This window comes from Typha angustifolia, chromosome 7 (assembly GCF_048772165.1).
Source record: "Typha angustifolia cultivar Huaian chromosome 7, ASM4877216v1, whole genome shotgun sequence".
NCBI lineage: Eukaryota > Viridiplantae > Streptophyta > Magnoliopsida > Poales > Typhaceae > Typha > Typha angustifolia.
Window position 1 is genome coordinate 13464624 of NC_133245.1, and position 14992 is coordinate 13479615.

Sequence of the window (14992 nt, forward strand, 5' to 3'; positions counted from 1 at the left end):
GCTCGAAATGCAAATGGAGCCTAAAATTAAGGCTTAGGCTTGGCTCAATTTTAGCACGCGTATATATATCTATATAAAACCTAACATGAGCGAGGCAAGTCTTGCAAGTGTGTGAATAAATTATTTATGATTTTGATGAAAGGGAAATAAAAAAAACCATGTGCACATTCAATTAGCAGAGACAGCTGTTGTATCGCCCCCTTTAAATCCATGTATCTTTCTCGTAGAACCAAGAAGTAGCTAGTAACATCTCACTCACGCTTAAGTGTTGAGAGTGAGGGAGAGCTAAAAGAGAATGGAGTTTATACTAGTAGCTTTGCTAGTTGCACTAATGCTCTGCACCTTCTCACTACTCCACAGGCGTCTTCTCCACCTCACAAACCAATCCACTCACTTCCGCCTCCCTCCCGGACCTAAACCATTACCCATCCTAGGCAACCTCCTACAACTCGGCTACCGCCCCCACTGGACGCTAGCCCAAATGGCACGGTCCTACGGCCCCGTCATGTTGGTCAGCCTCGGCAACATGCGGACCGTCGTCGTCTCCTCCAGCGCGGCCGCGCGGGAGATGTTCAGGGACCACGACGCCGCCCTCGCCGGTCGCATGGTCTACGAGGCTATGCGGTTCGAGTCTACCAACGAGGGCTCCATCATCACGGCCCAGCTCGGCGTCGAGTGGCGCATGCTGAGGCGCCTCTGCACCACCGGCTTCTTCGCCACCGCGCGCCTCGACGCCATGGCTAACGTGCGTTGCCGGTGCGTCGAAGGGCTCGTGCGCCGCGTGGCGGACGCGCCGCACGTGGACCTCGGGCGGCTGCTGTTCCTCACGTCGTTCAACCACACGGGCAACCTCGTGATGTCGAGGGATTTGTTAGATTCCAAGGAGGGGACGTTGCTCTTCCACCACGCGGGTCGGATAATGGAGCTTGTCGGGAAACCTAACGTGTCGGATTTCATCCCCGCTTTGAGGAGATTCGACCCGCAAGGGGTAAGGAAGGGGATGGATCATCACATCCAGAGCGCGTTGAACGTCGTGTCCGGGTTTTTAAAGGAGAGGGTGGCGAGGAGGGAGAGAGAAGGGAGTGGAGAGGATAAGAAGAAGGATCTCTTGGACGTGTTGTTGGATTTCGAAGGTGATGGCGTGGAGGAGCCTAAAAAGTTGTCTTCCGAGACAATTGTCAAAGTCATTCTGGTAGGTTTAATTCCAGTACATTATTGGTTTATTATCGAAGCACTATATATAGTAAGTTACGTTTAATTTTCTTCTAGTCCAATACAAGCAAATAAATATCTAGACGTCTATATATATATATATATATATGTTTGTGAAATAATTACTCGTTTTACTAATGAAATGTACTACTCATCATCATCATCATCATCATCATCAACAGGAGATATTTATCGCGGGAATCGACACGACGGCCGGCACAATGGAGTGGGCAATGGCGGAGCTCATCAACCACCCGGAAGTGATGAGGAAAGCGCAAGCCGAGCTAAGGGGAAGCATAGCAACGAACAAGGAGCATCTCGAGGAGAGAGACGTCCTCAATCTACCATATTTAAAAGGAGTCATCAACGAGACCTTAAGACTTCACCCACCCCTCCCATTCTTAGTCCCACACAAGGCACTCAAGCCATGCACGCTGCTCGGCTACCACGTGCCACAAGATACCCAAATCTTCGTCAACGTGTGGGGGATCGGAAGAGACCCCAACTCGTGGGTAAACCCGGACGAGTTCAAACCCGAGAGGTTCGTGGAAATGGAAGGGAATAACCAGGTGGAGTACAAGGGCCACCACTTCGAGTTCTTGCCATTTGGGTCCGGGAGACGAAAATGCCCCGCGATCCCGCTCGTGTCTCGCTTGCTTCCTCTGGTGATAGGCTCGCTCTTGTACTTCTTTGACTGGGAGTTGCCTAATGGACAGGATCCGACTCGGATGGACATGAGGGAAAGTATGGGGATTTCACTCAGGAAGGATGTTTCGTTGAGTGTTGTGGCAGTGCCTCATGGAGATCTTATGTCTGGTAAATAAATGTTCTCAGGAATTTGGATGTATTATTATTAGGCATGTGTCTTGATATTACGTAGAAGTTTCCATCTAGTATGCACGGTTGGTGTTACTTCGCATCTTTTGTGTACTTACTAAATATGAATAAAGAGCTCAGACTCAGCTTACCTAATAACTCTCATAAATCTTGTAGATCTTGTTTCTTTTTTCTCTCTCTCTAAAAGAAAATATTATTACGGTTCTCTATACTCTTGAATTTCGATCAAAAACTAATAATATCTAGACATTTTTAATTTGAAAATTTATCACTAGGTTGAATAATTTTTTTTTTCGGGTAAGGTGATAGTCCCAAAAATAATTTCATCCTATTTAATTGGAAAGCTTTGGTGGGGAATCTAATTTTATAACCTAAAAAATAAACTTGAATAAATTTAACTATTTTTTGCCCGATAATCTATTTATGATCATGTGATCTATTTAATAAGTGGATCGTATTAATCTTTAGAATTTTGACACGTTTAATAAAACATGCCGTGTTCATATTTGTATTATCATGACTCAGTCCGAATTTAACTAATCGTCAAGCTGTCCTCTATCTCTATCGCCCTCCTTTAGTGAGTGTTCGCGATCTATATCTCAATCGCTATTGGTCACTTTAATCAACTGTGCAATCAATCAATCTCTATGTGGTGCGCCATATCTGTAGTTAATCTTTTTCTGTATTTTATCATCTTTTTGTCCCGATTAAAGAGTAGATCTTGTGCTTCTTCTTTTCTTTCCCGAACCTGAAGATCGAAGTCCTCAGATCGAAGTTTTCTGACCTTATTGCCATCCCTACATCTATGACAATTATTGTTATACAAGTCTAGCAATCCTAATACGCTGTTAACATGTTTTGCTTAATTTGCAAGGTAATTAAACTTTATATTAGAGTTTTGGTAAATGTTTGAACACCGATAGCTTTAGCTCTATTAAACCTATGCGTTAAAGCGAGACTAATACTCTCATAAATGCCTCAAAATATATATATATATATATATATATATATATATATATATTCTAAGTTGGTGAGTATAGTGGCCAAAGTTGTGCCACCGAACTTAGTAGTTAAACATCACGTGTAGACTGGGAGATCTGACCACGTACAATAACTATGGTCTGGGATAATGTCTGCTACACTGCAATTGGAGATTCAGGGAAGAAGGCTCCATAAAATTGTATTAAGAGAAATCACGTGATGGAGTATATATAAAGAGATATAATAAAATTATGTCTATTTTTTAAGTAAATTTTTTTTATTACAGTTAATATATTTATTCATAGTTTAGCGATATATATATATATATATATATATATATATATATATATATATATATATATATATATATATATTTAAGAAAATTATTACTATTCAAGACTAAATAATAAAATATAAATAGAATTATATTTGAAAAATGTGCATAATAAAAATGTACAATAACTGTACATTGAGATCTGGGATCTTGTGTATGCCACATTTAAATTCAATGATAGGAGTTGTTGGCGGACAATTGATTGGCTCCTGGCATGGCTAGATGGACGTTTTAAGTTTTTGAAATCACAGAACAAAACTAATGCCTAAGCTCAAATATTTTTCCTGCTTAATAGTTTCAAAGATATCAAAACGATCAGCTCAAGGGAAAATTTAGTGAATAACAAATGATTTCTCTAAAATAGCAATCAAATAAAATTATCTTACTATATTATATATTCTTTATAGAACTAAAGTGTTTAATGGCCTCTGGAATACTTTGAGTATCTCCACAAAGGTGGTTGTTGTGAAGACAAAATTTTAATTTGATTGATGGAGACAGACTCAACTCTAAATGACAAACATCCAAACTCTAAACCAGCCAAGCGCTTAAGGGTATCGTAGATTGGCAGCCAAGGAGCTTGGTCGTCGCCACTGGTTCTCAATCACTGCACTATCGCCTTCTCAATCCCTGCACTATCGCCACGAATAATATTTGAGTGATTACTTTGCCAAGTGCTTAGCTATATATTTTTTTCAATTGTGCAAGTGATAAAGAATTGGAAGTTCATCCGTAACATCCCTTAAAAAAAGATTTTTTGGGCGCGCATATCCTGAACACAAGGGAGATGAGAAGTCTAGGTTGAGCTTGGAGAGAAAAAAGATTGACGAAGAAAAAGAAATGGATCGAGGGAGAATGAAGTCGGCTTAGGCTAGGAGGACAATGATGAGGTGGACATTAGTGAGGACAAAACAAGTATTGAGGAGATAGACGACAGAGTAAGCAAGGTAGATGAGGGAGAGGACAACAACCGAAGAAGGAGAGATGGATGTGTAACCAGCGAGGCTGAAAAAGGGTGAAAGGAGAGGTTTTCGAAGGGAGGCATAAATATAAACTCTTTATTCCAGAATAACAGCTAAACATCATACTATTTTTATTCTAGAAAAACTTTAGGTTCAGAAACTATATATATATATATATATATATATATAGTCATAGCTTGGTGTTCAATCATGCCTATTTGGTGTAAGAGTAGAACATGTTCAGTGAAATAGCAACAATATCTCATATAATTGAATAACTAATATACCATTACAACATATTGCTATAGTTATATTAATTATATATATTCAAAATAAAACGGTAGTGTCGCCCATGAACATGCAGAAACAAAATTTAAGGGTATTCATAACACCAACTCCTAATCGGAATATGTCGAGCAATTTTGGCTTCTACTGTTGTGCAAAATAAGGTGCATCGCAAAGAACGTGTGAGGAAAAAAATTAATTCAAACTAAGGGATCTTAAAAAGCTAACCCTTAAAAAATTGATGAAGGCATCTCTACTATTATATGTGTAAGGTATATGTAATTGATAATATGTTTCTCTCTCTCTATATATATCATATTTACACCAGATTATTTAAATGAACTACGTCCAAGAGTTATTGAGACGAGAGGATTAACCTAAAGAATTAGATGTTAGAAAATTGCTCACAGGAAATAGTATCACGGAGTCCAATACATTACAAAATGAGTTATAGAGATTGATGAATGATCCAAGTCTCAAAGTTTCAATCCGTAAATTTTTTTACTAGTTTGAAGTTTCCTCCATGATAAGTTTGTTTGTGTCTGAGTTTACCTATTTATACTTTTAATTTCCGCATTTTATTACATCGATATAGCACGTCGTATTCAATCTATCTCCTTCCCCCAATAATGTCGTGATTGATATGCAGATTGATCTGACATTAATTAAACATACTCAAAATAAACTGCTCGTGTCACACATGAGCATGCAGAAAATAAAAAAATATGTATGATGGTACTCATAACAGCAACTCCTACTCAGGACGTGTCGATCAATTTTGGCTTCTAGTGGTGTACAAAATAAGGTATAAGAACGTGGTAGGCGAAAACTTATTCAAACTAAGAGATCCTCTGAAGTTGACTAACCCTTAAAAAAAATTAAAGATAATTTTGTATGCAAACAGCAGATCGGATCTAACTATAAATAACGTTGTGATCGATCCAATGTATCACTCAGTCTTACATTAATCGTACCACCCGGTGACCGATAAACTTGGAAATTCCAACCACCTGAACAGCTCAGGAGGTTAATATCTCTCTCTCATTCACTTAATTAAACCACTAGTTGTTACCTAATTAATACAAAGTTTCTTTAATCACCCGAACAAACAAATTAACGGCCACTATTAGCCTAGTTGAATCTATAACTGCACAAGTTCTGATGATATAACCTTTTATATCCTTGCCAATCTTCTTTGGGTTGGAAGATACATATAAGTAAGGGGAGAGTCAAAACACTGTCAACCGAGGGCACAGTTGGACCAGTCAATCCAATATAATTTAATCCTATAATATTAACAGCTTACCCCTAGGGCACCCTTGAATATTAGTTTAGCTTTCCCCATTACTCTTCATGAATCCGAGGCGTCGAAATCTTAAACGATGACGACGACTTCTACTGTAGACTCTTGCGCTCCATGGATAGTTCCACGTAGCTTGCTTTCCACGAGTTCTTGCAGGGCTTGTCACTCGTGAGTCACGACCATGAGAGTCGGTGAGATCTCTCTTGGAGTTTGTAGCTTTCTTTATAATAGTGCGGGTCGTACATAACTCTTTATCTTTTCCGTTTCTATATATATATATATATATATATGCATTAAATACATTGTATGTTGTTTTTTAAGAACCTAATAAATGACTTCAGTTAGGAAGTAAACAACCCAAGGAAAGAGTATGGAAACCCTGGATGCCTGAGTAGCAGGATATGGTCGAGAAGATGAACTTGCAGAGCTTTTCAAGTGAGCATGCACGTGGTCGCAGGAACATGGAATTGCAAAACCCTCGTTAAATATGACGTACTAGAAAAATTGCTCAAACTCAATATTTTACTAAACAACTGACAAGTAGCAAAAGATGGTGAAGTTTATTGTGTGATGCAAATTGGATCAGATCGAATCATATTAAAAAGATATTAGATTTAATAGATCGACTCTATTTATTTTATTTGATTTCATAGCTTAGTTATAGTAGATTAGAATTTTATTAGTTAAATTCAACTCTGCGTAATTTTTAAAAAATATTCACAGGATATTTAACAAACGTTTAAATAATATGAAACCAATTGGAGAAGATTAAGTGACATCCGAACTTTCTTATTAAACGTTTCCTCATATTTAGAATCTATCAGTATCCTTAAGAAGCACTAATCCAAGCTAGATAATTAAGACTAATTTAGCCAAGTCATATTTATCTCTATTTTATGTATATCTCTAATATAAGCTCTTAAGGCATATCCTTGTATGAGTCAATCCTAGTATGAGTCAATTTTAGACTACCCTTTAGAATATATGTTGAGTGCAACCCTAATTAAAGAAATCAATGAGTTAAGTAAGAAGGATTAATAAAGGATTATTTGTTTAGTGCCCCTTATCTCTTTTTATCTCTCTAGGCCATGGGCCACCATCTTCCTCCTCCCTCATAGCCAACTGCACTACCATTTTTTGTTGGATCAGTCTCTACTAGCCTCTAGTCTCTCTTTTCTTATTTTCAACTTCTCCTTCAATCTATATCCCCTAGTATCCATTAAATAGAGAATTAATCTTTGCTCTAATCTAGCCATTAAGGGCTAAGGGCAACCAAGGCGCAATAGATCCAAGTAGATACAATCTTGATTAATCAGGTTGTATTACCCTTCGACTTTCATCCATATTATTGAAGATATCTTCTAATCTAGCTATCTGATTAGTGTGAAATTAGATTCATTGGAAATCTCTATTTGAAGGCCATAATATTTCAAGATTTCATGTCGATCCAACAGCTAGATTCTATGAAATTTTTTGTCCAAAACCGATTACGAGACGGATCAAATATTTTCAAGTGCAGATTGTATCAATTTAGTATCAAAGTAGTTGAACCTCAGACCATCCATGGGTGGGCTGGACCAGTCAAGGCGAGGTTAGTCTCCATGGACTTGCTCCGCTTGATTGAGGAGATGTAGGCGGATCGAGAAAAAATACTAGCTGATTTAGAAAAGTGTGGGCTGATCAAGAAGCAGCTATGACATCATAAGAGAGGATGATGACAATCCTAGCCAATGCTATGAGAGCAAAGATCACTACACCGAGCCTCTACCTACATCCATCACGGTGGAAACATCAACCAAGTCCAAGTGAACCTACCGAACTAGATCTAGTCACTACATCAACGGCTGAACCGACACTAGCGATGGCTCGTGGAATGCCATCACCACCTCCAACCTATCCACACCGACGACCACCGCCACTTGTCATCCAACCATAGGCCAAAAAATGGCCACCACTAGCAAAGCCTGCCCATCACAAGCCACATCCCGAGCCACCAATCATTGAAGATCTAAAAGATTTTGATGATCCAATGCCTCGATTTTTCGATCCTATGGTCATGGTTGCCTACCATGTTCTCTGCCGATCTGATTGGTAGACTCCTTTGACACTAGACATGCCAAAGACCCTACGAGACAACCTGCATGGGTGGCTTGTGCCAAACCCGAGTCCACCTGGACTATAGGTGAGTCTAGTCATAGTGTTGGGCTAATTGGTTGAGCACCAAGCATCGGAATACATTGGGCTATACTTGGCCGAGCCATAGCCTCCTCCACAACTCTTGCACTCTTGGATTCATCTTAGACATCGGAGAAAATGATTTGACAAATAAGGAAAGTTTGGAAACCACCATTGACACATCTTGAGGATAAGGTGGTTGGAAACGTGATTGGTTGATGCGAATCAGGTCAGTCAAGGGGCCATTGTGCTCAATGGATTAAGTCTATTTAATTTATCTATATTTATAGTTTAGTTAGAATTTTAGTATGTTAGAATTTTATTAGCTAAATCCAACTCTATGCAGTTTTCAAAAAGTATTTGTAGGACATTCAACAAACAATTCCATAATATGAAACAAATTGGAAAAGATTGGTGACATCCTAATATAATACTTTAATATTTAGTGTTTCCTCAGATTCATAATCTGTCTACTACCTTACGAAGCACTAATCCAAGCTATATAGATAATGAAGACCAACTTAGATTAGTCATGTTTACCTCTATTTTATATTTATCTCAAATGTAAACCCTAGTATGAGTTAATTTAAAACTAGCCTCTCTATATATACGTGGAGTGTACCCGTATTTAAAGAAATCAATGAATTAAGTATGAAGAATTAATGAAGGATTATTTGTTTGTCGCCCCTTATCTCTGTTTATCTTTAGGTTGCCGGCCACCATCTTCCTCTTCCCTCATTGCCAACTGCATCACCATCTTTTGTTGGATCAATCTCTACTAGCTTCTAGTCTCCATCTTCTTATCCTCTATTTTTTGTTTAATTTTATATTCCTTAATATCCATTACAAAGCAAGTTAATTTCTACACTAATCCAACTATTAAGGGCAACCAAGGTATAATAGGTCCAAGTAGATACAATCTTGATTAAATAGGGTTGTACCACCCTCCTACCTTCATCCAAAGTCTTCGAAGATTCATCGGAAAGCTCTAAGGGCTACAACATACTAAAATTTTATAGATTCGCCGTAAATTCTCTCAAAAATTCGGTCCAAATTTATATGCAGAACCGGTTACTAGATGGATCAAATTTTTTCGAGGAGAAATCATATTACTCTGGTTGTATTATTATCTTCTTCTTTTTTTTCTTTGTTTTTTTCGAGGGGAGTTAGTAAGATTCATCTAGATTAATCATTTTTTAAGCAGATACCCTTACAGGCGTTTGATGTGACTGGGCTATTAAAATAACTCATAGTCTTAAAGATTGCCTCTGAAATGAGCTGACTCATAAAATAGACTTAAAAATAATTTCGAGCCAAACTTAATTATAAGCTAGCTCTATCAAATCAGTTGAATAAAACTCGAACTATTAATAATATATATTATATGAGTAATTTGAATGGTTAAATCAAAGATCTATTAGTTTTATGTTTTTACAGTTGAATCAACTCAAACTTGATCGTACTTGAAATTAATTAAAACTTAAGATTATTTGTTAATCAGCTTGTTGATCTGATATTTGGGTTTGAAAAATGCCTATTGATTAGCTTATTTAGACTCGTTCAACTCAATCTCAAAATTAGCTTAATTAATTCATACTTGATGGATTATCTAGATTCAAAATTAATTTCAATTCCGATCCAAGCGATCAAGCTATGCTCGATTACGCCCCCTATCTTATTTTTCAGCGAAGTATGTATTGCATACCTACGAGTATACGAGTTAATTTTTATTTATTATTTTTTACTTTTATCTACTCTTATATTACATCAAAAATAATTACTATATTCTTACTTTAGTTTATAAATAAACGCTCTACTACGCTAGACTAGAGATATAATTTTAATAATAAGAAATAAGAATAGCTAGAGTAGTGAAACCAAATGGGGGCGTAAAGAAAAAAAATTGCATTATACATTTATGCTTCTTACTCTCCCTAACTTTATTATCTACATGAAAAAAGCTTTAATATCTACATGGCAGTAGCGATTCTCTTGAAATAATATAATTAAGGGCAAGTTATAATTTATCCCTTGCAGTTTGGCCTTATTTAATTTACCTTGTTTAGTTCAAACTTAAGCATTTGACTCCCCATATTCATACTAAATTGCTAAATTTTAGGATTTTTTTTTATTATAATTGCCATGAAAAACTTTTAAAATATCATAATTAGAAATTATTGTGCTCTTCTAAAATATCATTTTGAAAGTTTAATCCGACTAATCATAATTAAAATGAAAGTTAGATTAAAAGACTATTTTATACTTATATAAATTATTTAAAAGTTTATCCAATATCATAGTACATAAAAAATATATCTTTTTTCATACGAGACAAAAGTCATTCATAACATTTTAACACTCTAAACTTTAAAAAACATATATATATATTTTAGTCATTTATAAACTATTTGCTAATTTTAATAATAATATATTATATTTTTGAGTTAATCCACCCGTTATCGAGTCAGACGGGTTATTGGTTCAACTTCTAGCTCAGCCAGCTGAACCACTGATATATCTAGAAATACTTTGGAATATTTAAATAATATATAGATAACTCTAAATAAAAACCAAAAAACTATAGAAGCAATATAGTTATATCTCTTCTATTATTTAGCCATTCTTTTTAACCGGCCTTTATTGCATTAAGTACACAAGATAGTGCGTTTATCGAAGTGAACTAAATTGTTTCAAGTAAAGTCGCTTCTAAAAAGTAATAGTGATTTATTAGTATTTAATAAAAATTGAAAGTGGATAGGTATGATAATTACTGGTCACAAGCATAATATAAAAAATAATAGCGAAGGTCTCTCTATTCTAGGGTTGTAGAAAACCTTACTAATGCAAGGCTTGTGAGGTCGACTTAAACTCTAACACGAGCCGAGCCAAGCTAAAGCCGGCTCGTACAAACTCAACTCGAACCATAAATAAGCTGAGCCAAATTAGAGCCAGCTCATTGCTCGGCCGGAATTAGTTTATATATATATATATATAATATTTAATCTAAGTATTTTATCTAAAAGTTATTCTAACACAATTGATGAAAGTACTTTTCTATGAAGTGGTCTTTATAGCTAGCTCTTAAGCACGCTAAAATTCTTCTCTTATTCAGTCATTATAGCTGCCTCTTAAATTAAGTTATATATAATATTCTAATCGCGAGCCACACGAGTCGAATTGAGCTAAGTTAACTCAGTACTTGGGCGAGCCGTGCTGAGCTGAGCTCAGGTTGTTCGAACTCGCCAATTCACACTCTTAAAGAAAAAAATATTTCCTTTGTGTTTTTGTCTATCAACTAAACACACCCAAACCTTAACTTCATTTTCTACCCTTTAACATAATTTTGAGTTAGTAAAAAAGCAGTATTAACTCATACAACTGTCTAGCTTATTTATTAAACTTTAATAAATATGGTAGCTTAAATCAGTTTTGACTAATATCGGTGTTTGATTGTAAACTATTTAATGATGTCATAACTATACTTAAAATTGCTTTGGCAATTGATAAGTATATTTTGCCAATTGACCATAATACCATTTTGCGGATAGATGAACTACATCTACGTAACAATAATTATATTGCCCTTTGACTTGTATTAGCACTTAACTTGGTGGTCTGAAGTAAATTTAAGTAAACATGTTATTAAACTAATTTTGAGATAAAATACTGTTTAAAATATTAAACCAATTTGGCACTCACTAAACTGATTCGAAGTTATGCCTATCCCACACCCAAACAAGGGTTTGGCCGTAAGTTTGCACTCTTTGTTAGTGATAAGATAGGTTGTGAATATTAAATCCGAATAATAGAGGACAATTTCTTTGTTACAAAATAGAAAGTTTAAACTTTCAAACAAGTAAAATTGATGTTGATTGTTTTCCACCTTTTAGTTAAGGATATATAAAAAGAATCCAAATTCTAATGAGTAGACGACATATGTAAATCGAGAAACACACATTCAATTTTAAACTTAATTGCACCTTTGAGGCTTTGACACAAGGTAGATACTAATTAGAATCAAAGAATATACATGCATTATGACTGTATAAAGATAAATCACAAAGCATTCAGGTACTATTAGATATGTAAATGTAAATTGAGTATTTACACTTGCATATCTTTTAGTACTACTAGATATGCAAATGTAAATTGAATATTTACATCATACATATCTAGAAATTTTCACACATTCACTTTGAATCATATTAAAATTTGACACAACATCAACATTGAAGTAGACATACATCCACATTCTAATAGTCACTCACATGCAAATTGAGTATTTATATATTTTAAGGAGTATTTATTCACCAATTACTAATAAGCTATTATAGCACGGTAATTTTATACTTTATAGTTTAAGACTCCTCATTGCTAAGCTTGAGACATATTGATAGACCAGCAAAGTATATTTGACTTGAATGTCTGGAGGTTAATTATTTTAAACAGCACATAAGCTTGAAATAAATCGAACTTAAAACATGTTCTTCGATAACATATTAATCCATCAACTGCTTTAAAGGCTTCAGCGGTTAGAGAATGGTGAGTTTTATATTCTATATTCTAATTAAAAGAGTATTCACACATTCATTTTTTAAGTTAATTCTACATTGGACACAACAATATACAATGAAGTAGGGACAAATAATTCTATTCAAACTCAAGCCTTAGGGAGTAGCTTGATAGCAGTAATTGAGCTGAATTTAAATTATCTTTTATTATTTTAAATTGACCTAGACTGACATGTCAAGCTTGAATTGGCCTTACTAAGTCAAGCTAATTCATCAAGCTTGTATGAAAACCAAGTTTGATTTTTATCAAGCAAAAATATGGTCCCTAATTCAAATTTTATGGTGGCATAATATGTTAGATAGTATGGACTAATGTACACCCATCTCTAAAACACAAACATATCCACGGATATGGCTCGGATAAGCGCCTGATATATATTGAAAGCATATCTCTAAATAACAGATACTGCATAGGCACCCCTTGAAATACCTCACTTAGCCATTTAAGATAATTGTTTAAGAACTTAAAACCAACTAGAATTTACCTCGTGTGGTGAGCAATAAGATTTCACTTGATCTAATAACTGATTCATTGAAGATGATAATAACCTATCTAAGTCCTTAATCAAAATCAAACACTTGACAAAAAGAGATAACTCTTACTAGAAAACTCAAACTGATGTACAAGAAGTGAATTCATACCGTGTAATGTGCAAGATGACATCCTGGAGAGTATGGCAGTGCCCAGCATGTTCTCATTAAAGTTCCTATGATCTCATATGAGCATACATCATCTTTCAAGGATGCACCAAAGGTCAATGTAACCACAGCAAGCAAAGTTTAAGATAATTGTTTAGGAACCTCATAGGCACAAGTTAAAGTACCTTAGCCATTAAGATAATCGTTAAGAAGTTAAAATTAACTATAATTTTACCACCTGTGGTGAAGAATACGATTTCAATCCATCTATTAACTTCAGAATTAAACCATTGAAGACCATAATAACCTAACTAAGCCCTTAATCGAAATCAAACACTTGACAAAAAAAGATAGCTTTTGCTAGAAAACTCAAACTGATCAAGATAAGTGAATTCATACCGTATGATGCACAAGATGGCATCCTGGATAGTCTGAAAGTGCGTTGCATGTTTCCGTTTTCTTTGATCTCATATGGACATACATCACCTTTTGAGGATGCACCAACCAATAAATGGCCTGATGAAATACTTCTATGCAAAAGGTCAATGTAATCATAAAAATAAAAATTGTTATAATATAACAAAGAGGTCAGTAGCGGCAAACAAGAGTTTTATTGAACGTAAAAGATTTTGAATGATAATAGCTGACACATATTGTACCAAATCTCAATAAAGAACACCAAAATATTGTATCACATACGAACCAAAGCTAAGGAACGCATGCTTCAGTTCATAGGACACCATCTATACATAAAAATAACGACTACATCAAGTTATTAACAAAGATCTTTAATTTTCATAACTTTCTGACTGAATTTAAACAATTGTCACTAGAAAACAATGACAAATCACCTCATTGGACAAAGTCACCTCTCAAAAACAAACTTTTAGCTAATAATGAAGACTATTTGACAAAGCTAACTTCATTTAAACATCCCTTATCCTTCTTATCATTTTGTTATTCAATTTGGCAGTTCAAATCTGGAAAAACATTGCCAAATGACTACATCAAAAAGATAAAACGGACCAGAGTAAAATCACCTATTTATAGTATGTAGGAAATCTTTAATACTAAATCTAAAATAGTTCCACTATGACTCTATGAGACAAACACAATCAATAGAAAGTTCATATTTTTGGAGTTAGTATCCTATAAATTTATTCAAAAGATCAGGATGACCTTTTATCATCTGATCACTTAATTCTGGAAAAAGAAAGTTTCTTGCTAACCCATTTTTGTTTCCACCATTTGCTAGTACTTGACTTTACCATCAGGAAATCCATTACAATTAAAGATTGTATATACAAATATAATTCATGCGAGTCGCAGGGAAAACAGTTGAACCTAACACAGTGCTGAGAAATGAATTCTCAGACTTGAGAAGCAGAGGTTTATCCCATCCTAATTATCAGGAGTTAAGCAGGTCATCCAGTGCTGCATGGCATCCAGCATTTAATTACTTTAAGAGGAAAAAGATACAATAAGTTACCAACGGAATGCATAAACAAGACAAGAAGCTCTATTTCACCTGCAAAGTCACCAGCTTCCCACAAATAAAATAGACAGATAATCTTCTTTTCTTTTTTTGTTTCTGAGATAGCAGTAAAGATCAGCATAGTTTTGGAAACATCAAAATCGGCTATGAACATTATAAATCTTTGAAAGGAAGGCAATGAATCATAACAAATTACAT

General features: G+C 35.2%; 1 protein-coding gene across 1 annotated transcript; it reads left to right on the plus strand.

The window, feature by feature from the left end:
• Positions 1-228: 228 nt before the first annotated feature.
• Positions 229-2181, plus strand: LOC140763359 (cytochrome P450 76A1). The gene is made up of 2 exons (XM_073101515.1): positions 229-1192; positions 1395-2181. Exons 1-2 carry the CDS (start codon positions 296-298, stop codon positions 2034-2036), a joined length of 1539 nt encoding a protein of 512 aa, XP_072957616.1. The 5' UTR covers positions 229-295; the 3' UTR covers positions 2037-2181.
• The last annotated feature ends 12811 nt before the right edge of the window (positions 2182-14992 follow it).

What these genes read in the sequence shown, in the direction of transcription:
- LOC140763359 (XM_073101515.1), top strand. Translation starts at nt 296, where the DNA reads ATGGAGTTTATACTAGTAGCTTTGCTAGTTGCACTAATGCTCTGCACC. An exon ending in CAATTGTCAAAGTCATTCTG is followed by an intron (nt 1,193 to 1,394) that starts GTAGGTTTAATT and finishes CATCATCAACAG; the next exon opens with GAGATATTTATCGCGGGAAT.